Source organism: Aedes aegypti, chromosome 2 (genome assembly GCF_002204515.2).
Source record: "Aedes aegypti strain LVP_AGWG chromosome 2, AaegL5.0 Primary Assembly, whole genome shotgun sequence".
NCBI classification, from domain to species: domain Eukaryota; kingdom Metazoa; phylum Arthropoda; class Insecta; order Diptera; family Culicidae; genus Aedes; species Aedes aegypti.
In genome coordinates, this window is record NC_035108.1 from 131,998,217 (window position 1) to 132,017,117 (window position 18,901).

The 18,901-nt window shown below is 36.3% G+C and overlaps 1 protein-coding gene across 1 annotated transcript; it reads left to right on the plus strand.

Annotated features, from left to right (window-relative positions):
- The first annotated feature begins 1,190 nt into the window (after positions 1–1,190).
- LOC5566827 (adenosine deaminase 2) lies at positions 1,191–16,930 on the plus strand. Its single transcript, XM_001651186.2, has 2 exons — positions 1,191–2,437; positions 16,302–16,930. Exons 1-2 carry the CDS (start codon positions 1,397–1,399, stop codon positions 16,731–16,733), a joined length of 1,473 nt encoding a protein of 490 aa, XP_001651236.2. The 5' UTR covers positions 1,191–1,396; the 3' UTR covers positions 16,734–16,930.
- The last annotated feature ends 1,971 nt before the right edge of the window (positions 16,931–18,901 follow it).

Here is an 18,901-nt window from a genome sequence, read left to right on the forward strand (position 1 = left end):
CCCTATTTACACTACAAAAAATCGCGTCCCAATTGGCTTTTTCTCAAAAACGCCTGCTAGTATACCGCACAATATTCCTACAATGGAAAACGAAATCACGCACTCATACGCCTGTAAGCAAATCTAGTACTTCCCTTCGTGCGCCTCAAGTTTGCACGCGTGCAAAACTTATCGGAAAGAAACTGAGGGAGCAAGAGAAGCAACCTTACATTCTTCGAAACACTTCAATTCTGCGTTTCGCCCACAATAATGAAATCAAATCGGCAACGAAGAATAAGCCTTACATCAGCAGAAAAAAAACAACAACCATAAGTGACTCTCATTCAGCTTAAGCCTCGTGCGCATGAATAATCGAGAGAGTTTGGCGGCCGTGAAATCACACGAATAAGTTGATTGAAACAACCCTATCAGAGCAAGTGGTGGCGAAACGCACACCGTTCCGCAGGTGCTCGTGAATCTTGAAACAATATGAGTACGATATAAGGGTATGCGGTATGGATTTTTTTTTTTCTTGACGAAACGACACACGGAATTTCTTGCACTGGTAATGACGAAACAAAATGTTAAGATGGTTGAAATGATACTCGAAACGAAATTCAATAACAGCTACAAACATATAGTAGTTATTACTGAAACTATTTTGAAACTTGGAATCAAACTCAAAAGAGATCCAAACTTTTTTTTATCGTTATGATCGACTTAATGGGACATGTGCGGGAGTTGCAATCATCATTCATAGGCGTATAAACCATCAACTTTTTTCATCATTTGAGACCAGAGTTTTAGAAACTCTGGGTATTTCTATTGAAACACAGCTTGGTAAATATACTTTCATAGCTGCCTATTTGCTTTTCCCATGCTCTGGGCAGCAAGTTAATTCGCTCCAAACTGATTTGCGAAAATTGACTCGAAATTATTCATTTTTTTGTCATATGTAACTTTATTGCCAAACATCGCTCATGGAATAATTCGCAAAGTAATTACAACGGCAGATTTTTATTTGATGAGTGCTCTTCAAGGCATTTATCAATTCAATACCCTTATAGCCCAACTTGTTTCGCATTATTGGATTCCGTGGAATTCCGCGTAATTTCGTTTCGAACGGTATTCCACGGGATCATTCGAAATATCGCATACCCTTATGGCAATTTGCGACTCGCGGCTTTTATTCCCGTGACGATCTCAATCGAACGAGAAGTGGCTCTCCGCGAATGAACGGGCTCAGTCCTTATCCGAACCCAAAGTAGTCAAGGTCTAGTCAAGCGGTCCGTTCCAATTTCGATTATTACTTGGCGATCAACACCGATTATATATACGATTCGCAGTGTATCAAGTGCTCGGACGGAATACAAATAGCTGTTGAGTGTTTTTAAATCGGACGAAAACTACAGTGAGAATGCCTCGCATAGCGTATGAAGATTTCCTTGCACAACGTGCAGAGTTCGTTAGCCAGGAAGAAAGTCGCGCCCTTGGCTCGGATGTGGTGCTGAATGAAGATGAGCAAAAGGTCAACGAATATCTGATGACACTAAAGAAAGCCGAATTGGAAGAGGGATTCAAATCGCCCATAGCGTTTGCCCCGTCTCGACATTTCTTCAAAGTGCTGGATCAAATCAAGAACTCGCCGCTCTTCCAGTTGATCCAAAAGATGCCAAAGGGCGGTATTCTACACGCCCACGATACTGCCATCGGAAGCATGGAAACTGTTATCAAAGCAACTTACCAGAAGAACCTATGGCAGAACGGAGAATTTGGACGTGCCAGTCCTCCGCACTTTAAATTCTCAAAAACTCAACCAGAACCTTTGGATGCCGTTGAGTGGCGATCGGTTTCAGATGTGCGAAAAGAACTTGGCAATGAAGGCTTCGATCAAAATCTAAGGGAACTTCTTTCCCTATTCGTACCAGATCCAGAAGTCGCGTACCCTTGTATAAATCATGCTTGGGGACGATTTTTCAATATGTTCATCTCCCTAGAACCAATTGTCACTTTCAAACCCGTTTGGGAGGAATACTATACCAATACTCTGAAGGAACTATACGCAGACAATGTGACTTATCTTGAATTCCGCGGCGTCCTGCCACCGGTATACGACCTAGAAGGCAAAATTTATTCACCCGAAGAAGTGGTACAAATCTACTACGACCTTTCGGAGAAGTTCAAACAAGAACACCCGGACTTCGTGGGAGTGAAATTCATCTACGCGCCGATTCGTGCCGCTGACGACTCTACCTTCGATGGATATCTACAGGAGGCGGAAAACTTGCACAAAAAGTTCCCCACCTTTGTGGCTGGATTCGACTTGGTCGGACAGGAGGATTTGGGGCGACCGTTGACAGATTTCAACGAGCGGTTGCTAAAGATGAGCCCAACCATTCAGTTCTTTTTCCATGCGGGGGAAACCAACTGGAACGGATTGTCAACTGATGATAATTTGGTGAGTAATTGGGCCAGAATGGTTCAATGATCTAGAAGTATATTTGCGTATTACTTCGCTTACAAAGTGGAACCTCCAACATTTTTTTATCTAATATGCCACAAAACTGAAAACCCTGATCAGTTTTCAACATAAAAGCGGATTTACTTTAACATATCTAGACAAATTCCATGTCAGTTAAAGAATTCACCCATTTTTGATTTGCATTTAATTCTACATGTTTCCATAACATTTTCGTTATGGACCTTCCTTAGCCGAGTGGTTAGTCGCGGCTACAAGGCAAAGCCATGCTGAAGGTGTCTGGGTTCGAATAGCTGTCGGTCCAGGATCTTTTCGTAATTGGAATTTCCTTGACTATCTTGGCATACAGTATCATCGTACCTGCCACACAATATACAAATGCGAAAATGGCAATTCAGGTAAAGAAAGCTCTCAGTGAATAGTGCTCATTGACCACTAAGCTGAGAAGCAGGCTCTGTCCCATTGAGGACATAATGCCAAGAAGAAGGAGAAGTTAGTCATAATATGTGCCGTAAAGGAACATTTTATGTTTGATATGACGAAGTAGATCGAAACCCTTAATTCTTTTCAGGCATTTCGCCAAAGTTTTGCAAGTGTGCTTTTAAAAATAAAGAATTATGTTTCAAATCCTAAGAAAATAAACAATGTTTTTCAATGCCATTTTAAAAAAATTTGTCACGATTTCACGTAAAATTTTAGCAAAATAAATCAATTTCTGTTGTTGAAAATATCTAGCAAGTAAAATTAACTCATCGTTTTTCGAAAGAACCATAGAGAATTTATGTTAGGGGTCGTCCATAAATGACGTAGCTTTTTAGGGGGGAGGGGGGCTTCACGAATTTGTGACGATGTGTGACGAGGGGGAGGGAGGGGTCCTAGCTAGTAGACGTAGCATTTCAAATCACGTCGATAAAATGAGAGGCGCTGAAAAAATGACATACAACATACAAGTAGTGCAATCAAACATATTTTTAAATGCTTTAAATAATTATGTGAACATTATATTCATGTCTTAATGAACAAATAAATAAATAAACACCTTATAAGATAAATAAAGTAATTAAAAATCAATGCTTGTAGAACTTAAACAATGTATTTCAAATTGTTAGGAAAACATTGTTTAAGTTCTATTCATGTTATCTGTTAAAGCTTATTTCTCAAAAACATATGTTCGTTTTGGCAAATATTTCATTGAAACAAGATATTTATTCCATGAATTATGCTCTCAATGTTGCAGAAGATTTCCACCCAATCAACTCATCGATTTGTTTTAATATTTCAATGCTCTTGATGGAATAGCCTGAATACAACTTGATTGACAACAGATTCGAGTGTTATCAAAATTGTTCTATCACACAATTTTCTGAATAATTCGGTAATTTGAATAAAACATATTTTTAGTATTTAATTGTTTCGTTATAGGTTGTGTAAGATTATTTCAGTATGACGAACGATAATGAAGTTAAGCTGAAATATTAATAAAGATGAATAATTTGTTAAATTATCGCTAAGCTTTTCTGAACATTCCAAATATTACAAGTGTAATCTTTCTAATCTGGCACCTGATTGTTAAATGGATTTCAATTTGTATAATAATGACGAATATCCATTTCATATTAAGATGTTGTTGATCATTTTCATTGAAATTTATTTCCAAACAACGAATAATTAAAAAACAATTCTCTAATTTAACGAAATTTCTTTTCAACATATTATAAAATCTATTGAACCCAAACTCGTTACTGTTAGCTTTATCAATCCATTCGAAGATTTTTCCATTTTTTCTATGTTTTCAGCTGTAAACTTGTTTTTCATGGTAACAACAGCAAAAGTAGTACAATTTATCCAACAACTCAAACAGGAAAAAGCTAATTTAAAACTGTTTTCCAAATTATTTTTGAGCGCTACTGCAAAGTTTGATTTTATTCGTTAGATTATCCTTACGTTTCAGTCAGTAATTAATATCAAGCTTTGTACCGTTTTGATTCATATTACGGACAGCTTCAAATTCCGGACACTCTACTTTGTATGGGAAACATTTCACACGAAATGTTTCAATTTTTGCCGTTCAAAAGTTCACAATTTCGAGGCTCGTTTTAGTAAGCTTTTACCATAAATAACTTTGAAAATTTATAATGCCCAACTACCTTAGATGTCTCTTTAGTGATTTGACGATATCAATTGATGATTTGACTGTTCCATTAATGATTATCATGAGCTGTCCGGAGTTCGAATCAAAGTGTCCGGAATATGAGGCAAAAGTAAGGAAGTGTCCGGAATAAGAATCATGACAAGGCCACACATTTTGATTTATTTAAAATTATTCAAGTTGCGAAAGCGTATTCTCTACCCGCCATTCGAAAGTTGAGGGCTTCCGACGCTCGATAACACTGAGAAATCATACAAAATGATTAATTTTGTATGCTCTATGCTGGGTTATACTTCACTGAGGCCTTAAGTGTCCGTAATATGAATCAAAACGGTATTGAACTTCTGAATTCTAATTTTTTGTTTTAACCAAATTGCTGAGGAAAACAAATTAAAAAAATAATAATAGGGGGAGGGGGGGTTGCTTGATATGCTACGTATTTTCGAAGGGGGGTATCAGCATTTGTGACAAAATGCTACGAGGAGGGAGGGGGGTGTAAAAAATCAGTGAAAAAATGCTACGTCTTTTATGGACGGTCCCGTAGATGTATTATCATAGAGATATGAACAAAATATATTTGTGTGTTTTCAGGGGTTGACCCCAAATTTTTGCACGGAAGTGTAATTGAAAACAAGTTAGCGAGTATGAGAAATTCCCCGCTCGCCTGGAAGGTAATTTTTCTTCTACTGTGTTTGAAATTTATAAGCTAATTAGTGTTGACCGTCGATCTTTGGTTCTTTTTTCTTGTTCATTCTCGTTCAGGAGGGAGAACACAATATAGCTTTAATCGTTTTCTTTTATCTCGTGATTGCTTCTGATGTTGATTGATTTTTATGTGCTTTGATGTGATGTAGTAAAGAATCGCTTCCAATGAATGAATTCTTAAATCGCACGATTTGATTCAACAGTGTTAATAATAGTTAACGTTACAAGTTGCAGAATGACGATTTTTACAGAACGAGTCGTACGGCAAGCCTCATTGGGTAGTTACGACGAGTGTTGTAAAAATCGAGTTCTGCAACGAGTTGCGTTCAACATTCTTTGCAATTTCGTTGCAGACCATTTGGTCGGCGTTAAGTCAGAGGGGACCAAGTACAAAACGTATAAAAATTGGATTTTTCTCTCATTAGATGCGAAATTACCTTACCTCCGATTCACTTTGACCAGATTTTGAAAATGCTGTAAATTGCGAGAGATATGTTACAAATTTACTTTGGATGATCAATGAAAATCGATAAAAGGTGCAGTCAGAGTGGACCAAGTACTTATTACCATATCAACGAAAATGATCAGCGCGCTGAGAAATGCGAGGAAATGAAAAACAATTCAAACAATTTGTCAGATTTATCGACATGGAATGATTCTTCTACTTATCCATCAATAGAAATTTATAAATATTAGTTAATTCGTTGCATTAGAATTTGATTTTTAATCATTTGCCATATTTGGATGGATGGTCAGAAATTGTTCCAATTTTTGTGTAGACAGAGTGGACCATGTGTTGAAAAGCAATTAACTGATTGATTATTACATTTTTTGAGTCAATTTCAGAGTCTGATAGAAGTTTATGGTAGTTCTATGGTGTATGTATGGAATGTGCTAAAACCCGCATATTGGACCAGTATATTTTGGTCGGTACTCAAGATATTCACTTGGTCCACTCTGACTGAACACATATTTGAATATTTCTGGCCTTCAATGCCCTGACCCTGCAAAACCTTAATTTTCAAGGAGTATACTCCATTAGGATTAGATTTTCACTTGGTCCACTCTGATTGAACACATATTTGAATATTTTTGGCCTTCAGTACTCTGACCCTGCAAAATCTTAATTTTCAAGCTGGCACTGATTTCGGTATTGACGATATGGATTATTGAAGAATTTACGATATTGATGTTGAAAGGTCCTGATAATCTGTTTTTCTTAGAGATATGCACCCAGTTTGACCATGCAAGCATTGAATGATTGTTATTTTCCTAGAAATTGTTCAGTCAGAGTGGACCAAGTACACATAGTCCACCACAAAATCGTTCTATCAGAGGTTTGGATTATGATTTTTCATGATTACCACTTCACATTATATTGTTTAAAAGTAACACAAAGATGTGTAGAAATATTGAACAAAATTCTGATCGAGGTCCAAAATTACTGAGCGTTAGACTTTAAATCCATTTTTCTCAAAATATGAAAAATGTCACTTGGTCCACTCTGACTTAACGCCGACCATTTGAGGATATCAGAATTCATATCAGGAAGCATTCACAATTATTTTGAAAATGTACAAAAATGGCTTCGTAAACAGTTTTGTAATGAAAAAGGAAGTAGGTCGTTTCATGGCAGGTTGACGTGATGAAAAATTTTGATCACGATCAAATATTTTGTCATCTTCAATATCGAACCACTTTCATTTCTAAATTCAAAGAAGCTTAAATTGTGAGAACTGATAGTGCTAAATGTTGATATTCCTTTTGTAATGTACATTGTTCTATGAAGCAGATTTTCGAACTATAAAATCATACTTTGCATTACATAAATTTCTTATATTTTTTATATTTCATTTCTCGACACGTTTTAAGAAGAGTGTTGAACTAGCTTTAAGTTAAAAACACTAAAATAAAGAAAAAAAAAAAACGTTTTAAAAATTAAAAAATCATATATCCATAAAACTCCGTGTGTCACTTTGCTTTTCGTAAGTAATACAGAATATGAGATAGGCCAAATGTTTTTTATGTTCTTTTATCAGAATCATTTGAAAAATTTAATTTATTTCTTACTTTTCTTTATTTTTTTTCTTCCTTTTTTCTTGACATTCGCTCCACAACAGGGTAATACAGAATATGTGACTCATTTTTCAAAAGTTCACAAAACCAAAAATTGGTGTGCTCTTATGAATTTAAATCACACCAAAAGAGAAACCTAAAAGTCTTGAAGGTGAATTTTCAAGTCATAAAAAACGGCATACGGTGAATTCACCATAACTAACAAAAAAATAATCAGTATACTACACAAAAACTTGATGTTTTTTATTGAAAAAATAAAATTTCTTTGGATTATTTAGGTTTTTTCGCCGGAAATGGCATTTATTCTATAAAACTTAAGTTTATAAAGCATCTTGTTTTAGTAAAGAGTTGAATAGTGCACATATTTTGAATATGTACAAAAGTTTTAAAAATGGTTGCAAAGTTCTTATCAAAGGTTCGATCAATGAGAAAAACCAATTTCAGCTTTAGAGATAATGTTCATCTGGCAAAAAAATTGACAAAAAAAAACTTGCCCAAAACTGGCTTACAAATTCGCCTGCAAGTCGCTTGCGCCACCAATATTAATATAATTTTGGCTCAAATTTTGAAGTTTTTCTTTTTATGTGATTTAAAAGCAGAAGAGCACACTAATTTTTGGTTTTGAAAATTATGAAAAATAAGCCGCACCCCAATATACAATGATAATTGTTAGCTGGTATCAGCCCAGCAGACGGAAACAAGTTTGAATTTTATTTCGGCAATTCTCAATGGATTGTCTTCGTTTTAGCTTGAATGGAATTGTCTGGATGTCTAGTGTTTGATAGACTAAATATGCCTCAATAGGGTCCTAAAGCCCTGTCCCAATTTTAGTGCCAAACGCTTAAATTTAGGCCTATAGCACATGTTTACTCAATTTTCTAATGTTTTCCGTTGGTTTGAGCCCAAAAAAACATTTTTTAGATTTTATCACATCCCTTGGCTTAAACTCAAATTTTGGGTGTATTTTGTTTTCCGTGTCCCTTCCGAAATGTCAGATAGGAACAAACCCAGTGTAAGATCTGAAACCCCTGTGGTGTTTTTGTCGACTAAGCGAACGTCAAACATGACCTTAAGTGTCAAGGTTCATTTATGGACCCAATTTTCAAATTAAAGTTTAAACATGATATAGCCTTTATTTGAGCGGGAAAAATTGCTAAAGTAGTTGCAGTAAGATGCTCTTTCGTGTTATTGAATAAAAACAAGATTTCATTAAAAATTTTAGGACCCAATTTACACTACATTGGAATTTAAATCTTTTCATCTGTGTATACCAAGAATGTGAACAATCATCTTCAAAATATTATTTCTATTTATTTGTACTTGGTCCACATGTACCTGGTCCACATTGGCAGATCATACAACAGAACCAGCCTAAAATCTGAAGATCCTAAATAAAAACATTGATTTGACTTTCTGTTATAAAGATAGTCAGGATAAAGACATTCAGCCATTCCATGAAAAACAGATCTAGTGGGTCACCGAGTTCCGTGGAAATTTGTTATTCTGTTCTTTATCCGAAATAAGGATACACGTATTTCTGGATTTTTTGATTAAGGTGACCGTTTCCAAAATAGGGTGACCAGAAAAATCGCGACTTTGTAAAACAATTTTTTTTTTAAATCATAACTTTTGAACCGCTTGACCGATTTTCAATTTTGTTTGACGAAATGAAAGCTAAAGATTTTGACTTTTCATGAAAAATATAAAATTTCACAAAAATTGTTTTATTACATTAAAAAACAGTCAAAAATTTCCGATTTTTCGTGTTTCAAAAGCCTCAGGACCAAAGGGGCTATTGCTGTTTTCATTTTTCCTTGAAAGTTCAGAAAATTTTACGTTCACTTTCAAATTCCAAAATAGGGTAACCAGAAAAATCGCGACATTGCAAAATTTGAATATTTAAAAAAAATCATAACTTTTGAACAGCTTGACCGATTTTTCATTTTCTTGGAGAAAATGAAAGAAAAGATTTTGACTTTTCAAGAAAAATATAAAACTTCATAAACAATGTTTTTTTACATGAAAAAAATCAAAACATTTCCGTTTTTAGTGTTTTGAAGGCCTCGGGACCAGAGGGGCTATTGCTGTTCTCAATTTTTCTTGAAAGTTTTGATTTAAAAAAAAAATAAAAATATCGCAAAGTCGTGATTTTTCTGGTCACCCTATTTCAGAAATCAAAATCATTAAATGTAAAAGCACGTGTATCCTCATTTCGGATAAGGAACAAAATAGCAAATTATCACGGAATTCAGAGACCCACTAGATCGGTTTTTCATGGAATGACTGCATTATTGTTACAATTGTTACATTTGGCTTAAATCCTGTCAATTTGATTTCTGAAAGTCAAATTTTAATCTGGCATGAGTTATATATACTTATATTTATCTAACCAGTTTATTGGAACTCCTCTCATCGCGACGGAATGTATTTTCGAAAGAATCGTATAAAAGAATTTTGGTTTATGTAGATTATCTGTTGAGTTTTAATGAAAAAAAAAAATGTTTTCCATAATTGCATAACGAAAAACTATCCAAATATTTTTGCAAACTACTTCGAATGATACGTACACTGTTATCAGTTAAAAATTTTTTTTGGCATCCATAAGGTATTTTAAGTAATAACAAATCTTAAAACTTATGCTAAAATTATTTACTCTTTGTGATTGGAAGTCATATATGCAATTGTGTATTGGATGTCAGATGTGTAAATATTATACAATACTTGTACATAATTCTGCCGTGAGTAACACCAACTTTTACCAGAAATCTGCCTGACACAGCCTTGATTTGTACGCTTGGATTTTTTTTTTGTACAATCGATGCTTAGAAGTTTGCCTGGACACTTCTAAGGGTTTATTAGGATATTCACAGGTAACTTGTCGAGCATTAAGCCAACTGGCATCCGTTAAGAGCCTCAAAATCTGAAAAAATGCATTGATATCTTTTTTGTCATAATTTCTTACACAATTAGACAGCATCCATTTATTACGTAACGCTAAAATTTTTGACCCCCCCCCCTCCGTAACGCTTTTTGTATGAAAAGTTTTAAATTTTCATATGTACCATAACGCTTGTGCCTACTCCCCCTCTCCCCCTAGAGCGTGACGTAATTTGTGGATGCCGCCTTACGAAAAAGTTTGAAATTTGCATAGACACTTAGCTTACACGTACCCAACCCCGCCTTTAGACGGGGTACCTTTTGGAAAAACCTTGGGCATATTAGGAAAGTTTTATACAAAAATGATGAATGAAATATATAAATGATTTATTTTTCATACATGACATTACATATTTTTTGTGTATGCGAACAATGCTTGAAAAATTGTAATACAGTGCTGACCCGATTTTGTCAGTCCCCGGTTTTGTCAGCTTTTTGACCCGATTTTGTCTGCCTATTTTGAATGTATAAAAAAATGACTTCTTCATGTTTCACCACGTTAACATTAATACTAATGATTATGTTCGATGTAGGGGCCCAGATAGCCGTACGGGTAAACGCGCAGCTATTCAGCAAGACCAAGCTGAGGGTCGTGGGTTCGAATCCCACCGGTCGAGGATCTTTTCGGGTTGGAAATTTTCTCGACTCCCAGGGCATAGAGTATCTTCGTACCTGCCACACGATATACATATGCAAAAATGGTCATTGGCATAGTAAGCTCTCAGTTGATAATTGTGGAGGTGCTCATAAGAACACTAAGCTGAGAAGCAGGCTCTGTCCCAGTTGGGACGTAACGCCAGAAAGAAGAAGAAGAATATGTTCGATGTCATGTACGCATGGGCGTAGCCAGAAGACATAAAGGAATTTCTTGGAAAAAAAAAAATTAAAAGAATTTTCATATGATTTTTTTTTATGAATTACGGTGCTCTAAGAGAGACTCTCATGAACTAGGATTCATGTTGATTCCGGTTGTCTTACTGGTCAGAGCAAAATTTCCGATCCAAGGGATCACTACGAATCGAATCTCCAGACTATTTCCAATAAGTAATTCTGCAAAACGTTTAATGGGCCCGTTACTCAAGACGCGTTTAGGACCTTTTTTTGCTTACTGTGAAGAAGTAGAGTGGATATCTTGCAAAATATTATGGCACATGCAAAAAGGGCGCAGAAGCAGTGTTTATATAGGAGGAGATAAACAAAATTTTGTCAGCCTAAAATTCATCGAGGAGCTGACAAAATCGGGTCTCTACTGTATTTATTACCTACTAATGCCTGCGTCTAATATAACGTGTAATTCAAAAAACTGTACATATTATATTTTTCTACAATCAACCTATCACAGAAGATGAATATGGTGGAAATGAAACAATTTCAAATTAAACGGAAAATACAAATATGTTCTAGAGAAAAATAAAACAAAATCAATATTTTCAAATGTACTGCAAAAACTCAAATTTTATTATTGTCAAAAATCGGTCCCATAAAATGCTTCAAGAAAAAATGAAAAACGATAAAAATTTGAAACATCAAAAATCATAATTCATAAATTTGCGAAAAAAAATCATTGTCTTACCCGGGTTCAAATCTATAGAGAATAATGAAACTACAATTGAAAATAAAAATTTGGCTGTTAGAAGGATAAGTAGAATAAGGCAAAGATTAAGGGTATGCGATATGAGTATTGTCCATGGCGATACGAAACGAAACGATATGCGAAATTCTCAATCTATTCTCAATTCTCAATTCGTAGCGAAACGAAACTGAAATTTTCCTTGCAATCCGATACGAAATTCTTTTTTTCATGAAATGTTTCGAAACGAAATTAAACTTTTCCGAATATTCCACGAATTTTATTTTATTTTTTTTTGTAGTGATAATTTTGGTATACATATACTTAGGAGGACTTTTGATATTTTTGACAGCTTCGTTCAATTTGCAGGAAAGAAGGGGGTTCCTTTATGACCCATCGGGCTTGAAATATTTTAAATATTGCAAACCTACATGTCTTATGTGTTGTTTGACAAAAACCTATTCCAAAACTTAAACGCTCAAGAGGATGGGTAGATGCTTCTAAAATGTTACAACTAAGGAGTGGAACAAAAAGTAGTCTCAAACATTTAAAACAATTTCTATAATAATGAGTTGAACGCACGAGCAATTATATTTTTAGCAAATGCCTTATAATGTATTTAAAAATCATGTAGCGGTGATGTTATGCCACTAATTATCATTAAACATGAAATAATGGTTTTTGATTTTGCTTTGTTCCTTGAGAAAAACTGAGTCTGTTATCAGCTTAGTGTTCTCATGGGCACTTATTGACTTGTACCTCGATAAGGACCTATGAAAACACTAAGCTGAGAAGCATGCTCTGTCCCAGTGTTCCAACTTGCCATCGAGTGACCAATCGATCAAATTTTTAGCTTGAATAGACGATGTAATACACCCGATTCTGTTATTGGATGGTATGGATTCTTTTACACGGTTGTGCAAAAAAAGCTTCCTTACATTTTTTTCGCCAAACCCTTGTTTTTGCATGAAACGTCGAGAAATAGTGCTATTTTTTGCACGGTTTTTGAAATTTTGCAAAAACAGAATCGGGTGTACATAGGAGTAGAAGTGTGCGGCTATGCGGAGGTTTCATTCCGTTTGTTTCCTATTTTGCGTGGAGATATTTATACAATTTGGCGAAACGAAACGAAACCGTAAAATAAAAATTCCGCTTGTGTAAGTTCCGTTGAATTCCACGGAATTTCATTCCGTAGCGTGTTTGACGGAATCATTCGGTATTTCGTATACCGTTAAAAAAGATCTATAAAAGAATCCATCAAAATCATTAGAAAAACGCTACTCACCAAAGATCTTACAAGAAATTTGTCAAGGATATCATCAAGCACCTTTCAGAGATATAGTGAACTCTCCGTTACTCGTTATTCGGTATCTCGATGTCGAGTTAGACAGCCAAAGTATAAGTTGATTATCATGGATACCTTGATGGTCCCATGGATCGTATTTGCACTGGTCTTGTGCTCCCTAACTCGATGGTCCCTTCAATATCGAGTTATGAAGAGATGACTGTATACACGAAGATCTTATAAAGAATTTACCTCATAATCTACAAGAAATTTACTGGAAACCATGTAAAAAATTCGATAAGTATATTTCAAGAAATCTAGCAAGGACCTCAAAAATAAATATCGAACACGGTTTTAAGCAACATCTGCCATAAGATTCTCAATATGAATGTTGACTAGATGATGTTGGGCATTTTATCAGACATCATTTAACCAAAAGCTCTCTCAACAAGATATGAAAATCCCACATAAAAAAAAATCTGAATTCGTCTTTCTAGCTATGAAAGTCAATTTACCAAGCCGTGAGCGTGAGAGGTACCTCCACAAATAATCACTTACAATCCATGCGGAAATGCTATGATAACAGTGGAACTGAGTATGATTCTGAATATTCCATCCAGGACTTCGGAAATGTTCTCATGTCACATGGATATCGAGCATAAATTTTGCCTTATTTTAAACTTTTTTATTATTTAGAACACTTGTGTTAATATGTACTATAAAATATTTTAACAAAGACCATTCCGCCTATTGTCAGATTTTATTACTTGACATGCGGGAAATTAAATAGATTCAAAATAGCACTGGAAACGTACTTAGATATAGTTTAGTTAGTTGTTTAAGGTGGAGATGCATTGAAGCCAAAACTCAAATTTTCAAGAGCACAAATCTGGAGAACCAAACATCTGTTTGAGCTGAAAACTTAATCGATTGGTTACTAGCTGATGGTGACCAATTGATTAAGTTTTCAGCTCAACAGATGTTCGACTCTTCAGATTTGTGGTCTTGAAAATTTGAGGTTTTTCTTTGATTCATCTTCACCTTAAGAAGATATAGTTACTGCTTTAGGTAGTCTTGATACTGCCACCAGCAGAATGAATATCCATCGTGCCGCATGAGACAATGTGCACTCGGTCATAGTCAAAATAATTATACAATTTTCGATTACGAATATGTGTTCTATATTTTTCATTGTATGTACAATAATAAATCAGTACAAGGATCAGCAAGCAGAAAGCTATTTGCATCGGTTCTGTAAAGTTGTTTTCGATAAACAGCCGTGATTTCATCGCACGCTGCTCCACAGTTCACAAACAATTCACGCCAATATCGATGCCTATTATTCAACCCCAAAACAATAATCCTCAATTGCATGTTCATTATCGTTATCGCCCAGCAAGGCGATTGATAAACTCCGGCTGGCTATTGGCCGTTACCATGCGAAGTGCCGCCAGATATACCCAGGGCACTGATAAGCGATAATGGATGATGGTGATTAATCACACCGTCTTAAGCGCCGAACAGACTCCAATAATCCATTCAATTTGCAGTTCAACCCAATCCTACCCCCCTCAGCATGATGAGTTGTGAATACATGTAACAATACAGCGCACATTGGTCCCAAAGCCATAACTAGGAAGACAAAAATGCTTGCGTCTTTTTTGTTTTTAATCAAACACAACAACTAAATGTATAATCAATATTTAAACTTCTCGAGCATAGTCGAATAACTAAATGACATAAAAAATAAAAACATTCATTATCTCTGTTATCATTTTGATACTCTTTTATCCATGATTACTGAATGATGACAAAAACTGTTATCATTGTTTCCGTGACACACATGTTTAATGACAGCTTGATAATGAAATATGTTATCACACATCCTTTACTTAACATTTTTTAAAAGCGTGTGTTTGAGTCTGCGGGTCATTGGGTCACCATGTGGCTCGGTAGTTGGTAAAGCACTCGTCTAACATACAAGAGTAGTGGGTCCGGATCCCACCTGAGAACATGGATTTATTTCATAATTTATCCTTGTGTACCACGCATAATTAAAGCTTATTAGTTGAAACAAAGTTGCTGGAGTGAGCAACTCAATCCGATGCGGGGGAGCTAGAGATATACATCGATTTGATTGTTCTCATATAGATCCACGTGTGATTTAAGTTCAATAAATGTCTACAATAACCTCAAAATAAATTTGTTTCAGGAAATAAGGCTTAAAAAATAAGGTTTGATAATGACAGTTTTATCAGGCTATGGGATATGGGAGATAAAGTTTTTAAACATCTTTAAAAATTGAACAGCCCTACCGACAAATTACGATCTGTACAATGTTCTACAATGTTTTAGTATAACTCCAAATTCTCTCTCTTATGGTTTACGAGTTGTTGTTTCAGCAAATAAGTTAGGGTGGTCCCTCCAAAAATTCTTTTTATCTCGATAACCTTTAATATAATAATTTCTTGCAAAAAGTGTACTTCTAACCTTTCTAGAACTTTCGGTTACGCATGTTTTCCCATTGGAATGAGGTTCTATCGTTTATAGTCAGAGATTTTCTTCAGGAGCAGGGTTGTTTTCAAATGTTGGTTTATTCTTCTTCTTGGCATTACGTCCTCACTGAGACAGAGCCTGCTTCTCAGCTTAAAGTTCTTATGGGCACTTCGACAGTTATTAACTGAGAGCTTTCCTTTGCCAAAGTTGCCATTTTTGCTTTCGTATATCGTGTGGCAGGTACTCTATGCCCAGGGAAGTCAAGGAAATTTCCATAACAAAAAGATCGTGGACCGACCGGGATTCGAACTCAGACACCTTCACCATGGCTTTGCTTTGTAGCCGCGGACTCTAACCACTTGGATAAGGAAGGCCGTAAATGTTGGTTGATCTGATAGGTGAAAGCAGATTTAAATTTTTCTGACGCGACCAGACCATCTTTTCTTCTGATTTTTTTAAACCATAAAGACACCACATCACTGAAGAAATGTTTGGAGAATATGAAGGATATTTTTTCCAAAACAGCATTTAAGTGCAAACTTGTCCTAATAGATTTGACTTTGGGAACAATGTGCAGCGATGACTATGGAAGCGTAAATTAATTATATCCACTCTTTCCCTTTAGATTGACGCCGTCCTGCTTGGAGCGAAACGCATCGGTCACGGATTTGCCGCCGTTAAACATCCACGAGTATTGGAGGAGCTCAAGAAGCGCAACATCTGTATCGAGCTCAACCCTGTTTCTAACCAAGTTTTGAAACTGGTGGATGACTGCCGGAATCACGTTGGAGCAATTTACTTCTCGGACAGCTATCCGGTTGTAGTCTCGTCGGATGACCCCGCTTTCTGGTGTGCATCTCCGCTGTCGCACGATTTCTACGTTGCCTTCCTGGGATTGGCATCAGCTCGACAGGATCTTCGCCTGCTGAAAAAGCTAGCGTTGAACTCAATCGAGTACAGTGGAATGTCCAAGGCCGAAAAGGTGGAAGCCAAGCACAAGTGGAGCATCGCCTGGAATCACTTCATCGATCAGACACTCAAGACTATCTCCCAGTAAGTGGGATGGCATCTTTACCTAACAGTATTCTCGCACTATTGTGAATCTATCTGTCAGCATCTGTGCCATCGGGGATATCAGATTGGCCATCACTCCACCACGTGAACCCCGAATTCAATGTTATCTCGAGCCGTATCATCTCATGTGGGGCGTTATCAAAGGGGGACAATAAACGTAGGCTTTGCCTTGGCAGTGAATTTGTGTTTTGTTTTCGAGTGGCTGATATTTCCGAAGGCTATGGGTTTGACTGTTGTAATTATGGAAAATAATTGAAGCGATAGATCATTACTGAATCAATTTGCTCGGACAGGATTTAGAAGTTTTACTTTAATGCTAAGATATAGGTACAACGATCGTAAATGATACGATATAAGAGTACAAATGTGGAGGCGATATACGTACATGTTGCATGCATTCTAATGGTTTCTACCCCATTACCCCGAATGCCATTTCTCCATATGCCATCACCCCGAATTCCGTTACTCTGAATGTACCATTACCCCGCATTCCATCACCCCAAATGCTATTTCCCCGAATTTCCAATTATCTTGACATAATGATATTGATGACGTTTCCGCATGATATTGGAATTCAGGGTAATGTCATTTGGGGTGATGGGTCGTGCGGGGTTTTAGAATTCGGGGTATTGGCGTTCGGGTTAATGGCATTCGGGGTAATGGGATTCGGGGTAATGAGGTAGAATCATTCTAATGGTATATCACCTCCACAATTGTACTCTTATGCGCTATCGTATTTCTGTTTACTGGGAATGAACTATTTATAGAGCCACTTGGCATGTCACTTAGGAATCCGTCCTATAGTGGAGGACACATATACGGTGACGAAGTTTAAATCGTATTTCATTGTCCAAAACCAAAATATTGTCGTATTTTGCAATGCAAAGTAACAAAACTATCCTTTGTGCGGAGTATAGTAAAGTAAAAAGTTAATTGTGACATCAAGCTTAAAATGAATCTGAAGCACTTCCTTCAATCTATTATTACGATATTTCGTCCTACTATTGTGATAGTGATTTCCAATATGTTATTACATTCATATGAGACCTACAGTCGTTAAATTAGAAGTGAATTTGCTAACTTTCATATACCCTACATCTATAATTTCAGTACCTTATAAATAGATTTTCCACTGACTTTTTCACTAATAGCTTAGCCCTTTTCAAATGATAGTCCAGATAAATTTTGGATACACTAAGTATGTCCAGTGGCTTATTGAGTCAAGATCTACATATATATCCAGAATATTATGTGTTATGAAATCAAAATTAAGTTTGATTGGACAGTGAGTTAGGGATTTTCACGTAACGAATTAGTTTTTAAAAACTAAACTACACAAGATTTATTCACACACAGGTTACTTATGGAACTACCTACTATTACAGCTTGACCAAGAAAGAGAGTGAGCCACGCTGCTGGCTCACTTTTATTTGCTAATTATACTTACCTAGCGCATTCTTAGCGCCCTTACACCTGATTGGCTTGCCGCGTGGCGTGATTCTACTCGATGCGCGCCAACTGCTCCCATTCGTTAATTCACCTAGCAGGATTTTCCTAACGGCTCCCCGTCTGCTGGAAAGTCGTCCTCGGCTTTTTAAATTACGGTTGTGGAATCAACCTTGGGTACCTCGTCGAAGTAACATCTGTGCTGGCCTCGGATGATTTACCTTCTTCCGGTTGTTGTTTAGCATGTGCAGATTGTTGAGATGCTGATGTCTGAATTCCCCTCCAGATAGCGGTCCTCAGGACTCCGATGATGATGGTAATAATAATGATGATCATCAGGGTTGAGAAAGATCCGAAAGACAGCCACCCGAATAAATTGACTTTCCAATGAATGTTGTTGGATGTCAGATTGAGGTGTGCTATGTTGTCCCGGTGCTCCAAGTGCTGCTCCTGTAAAAGCTCCAATGGGAGTCGGTTTATCAATTTAACTGGAGTTACCTTCAAGCCTGTAGTTGGGATGAACGATTGAGGTTGCGCTTCGTAAACACTGTTATCGTATTCCTCGTTGTCGAGCTTCAGTGTACACTGTTGAAATTGTATGAGAAACGATCCTTGAAGTTTACGTTCCTGAGCCGAACAGTTTGATGACATGATGAGGTCTGCGGCATTAACCACAATGTTTGCGTCGTTCACTCTTTTGATGAA

What these genes read in the sequence shown, in the direction of transcription:
- LOC5566827 (XM_001651186.2), top strand. Translation starts at nt 1,397, where the DNA reads ATGCCTCGCATAGCGTATGAAGATTTCCTTGCACAACGTGCAGAGTTC. An exon ending in TGTCAACTGATGATAATTTG is followed by an intron (nt 2,438 to 16,301) that starts GTGAGTAATTGG and finishes CTTTCCCTTTAG; the next exon opens with ATTGACGCCGTCCTGCTTGG.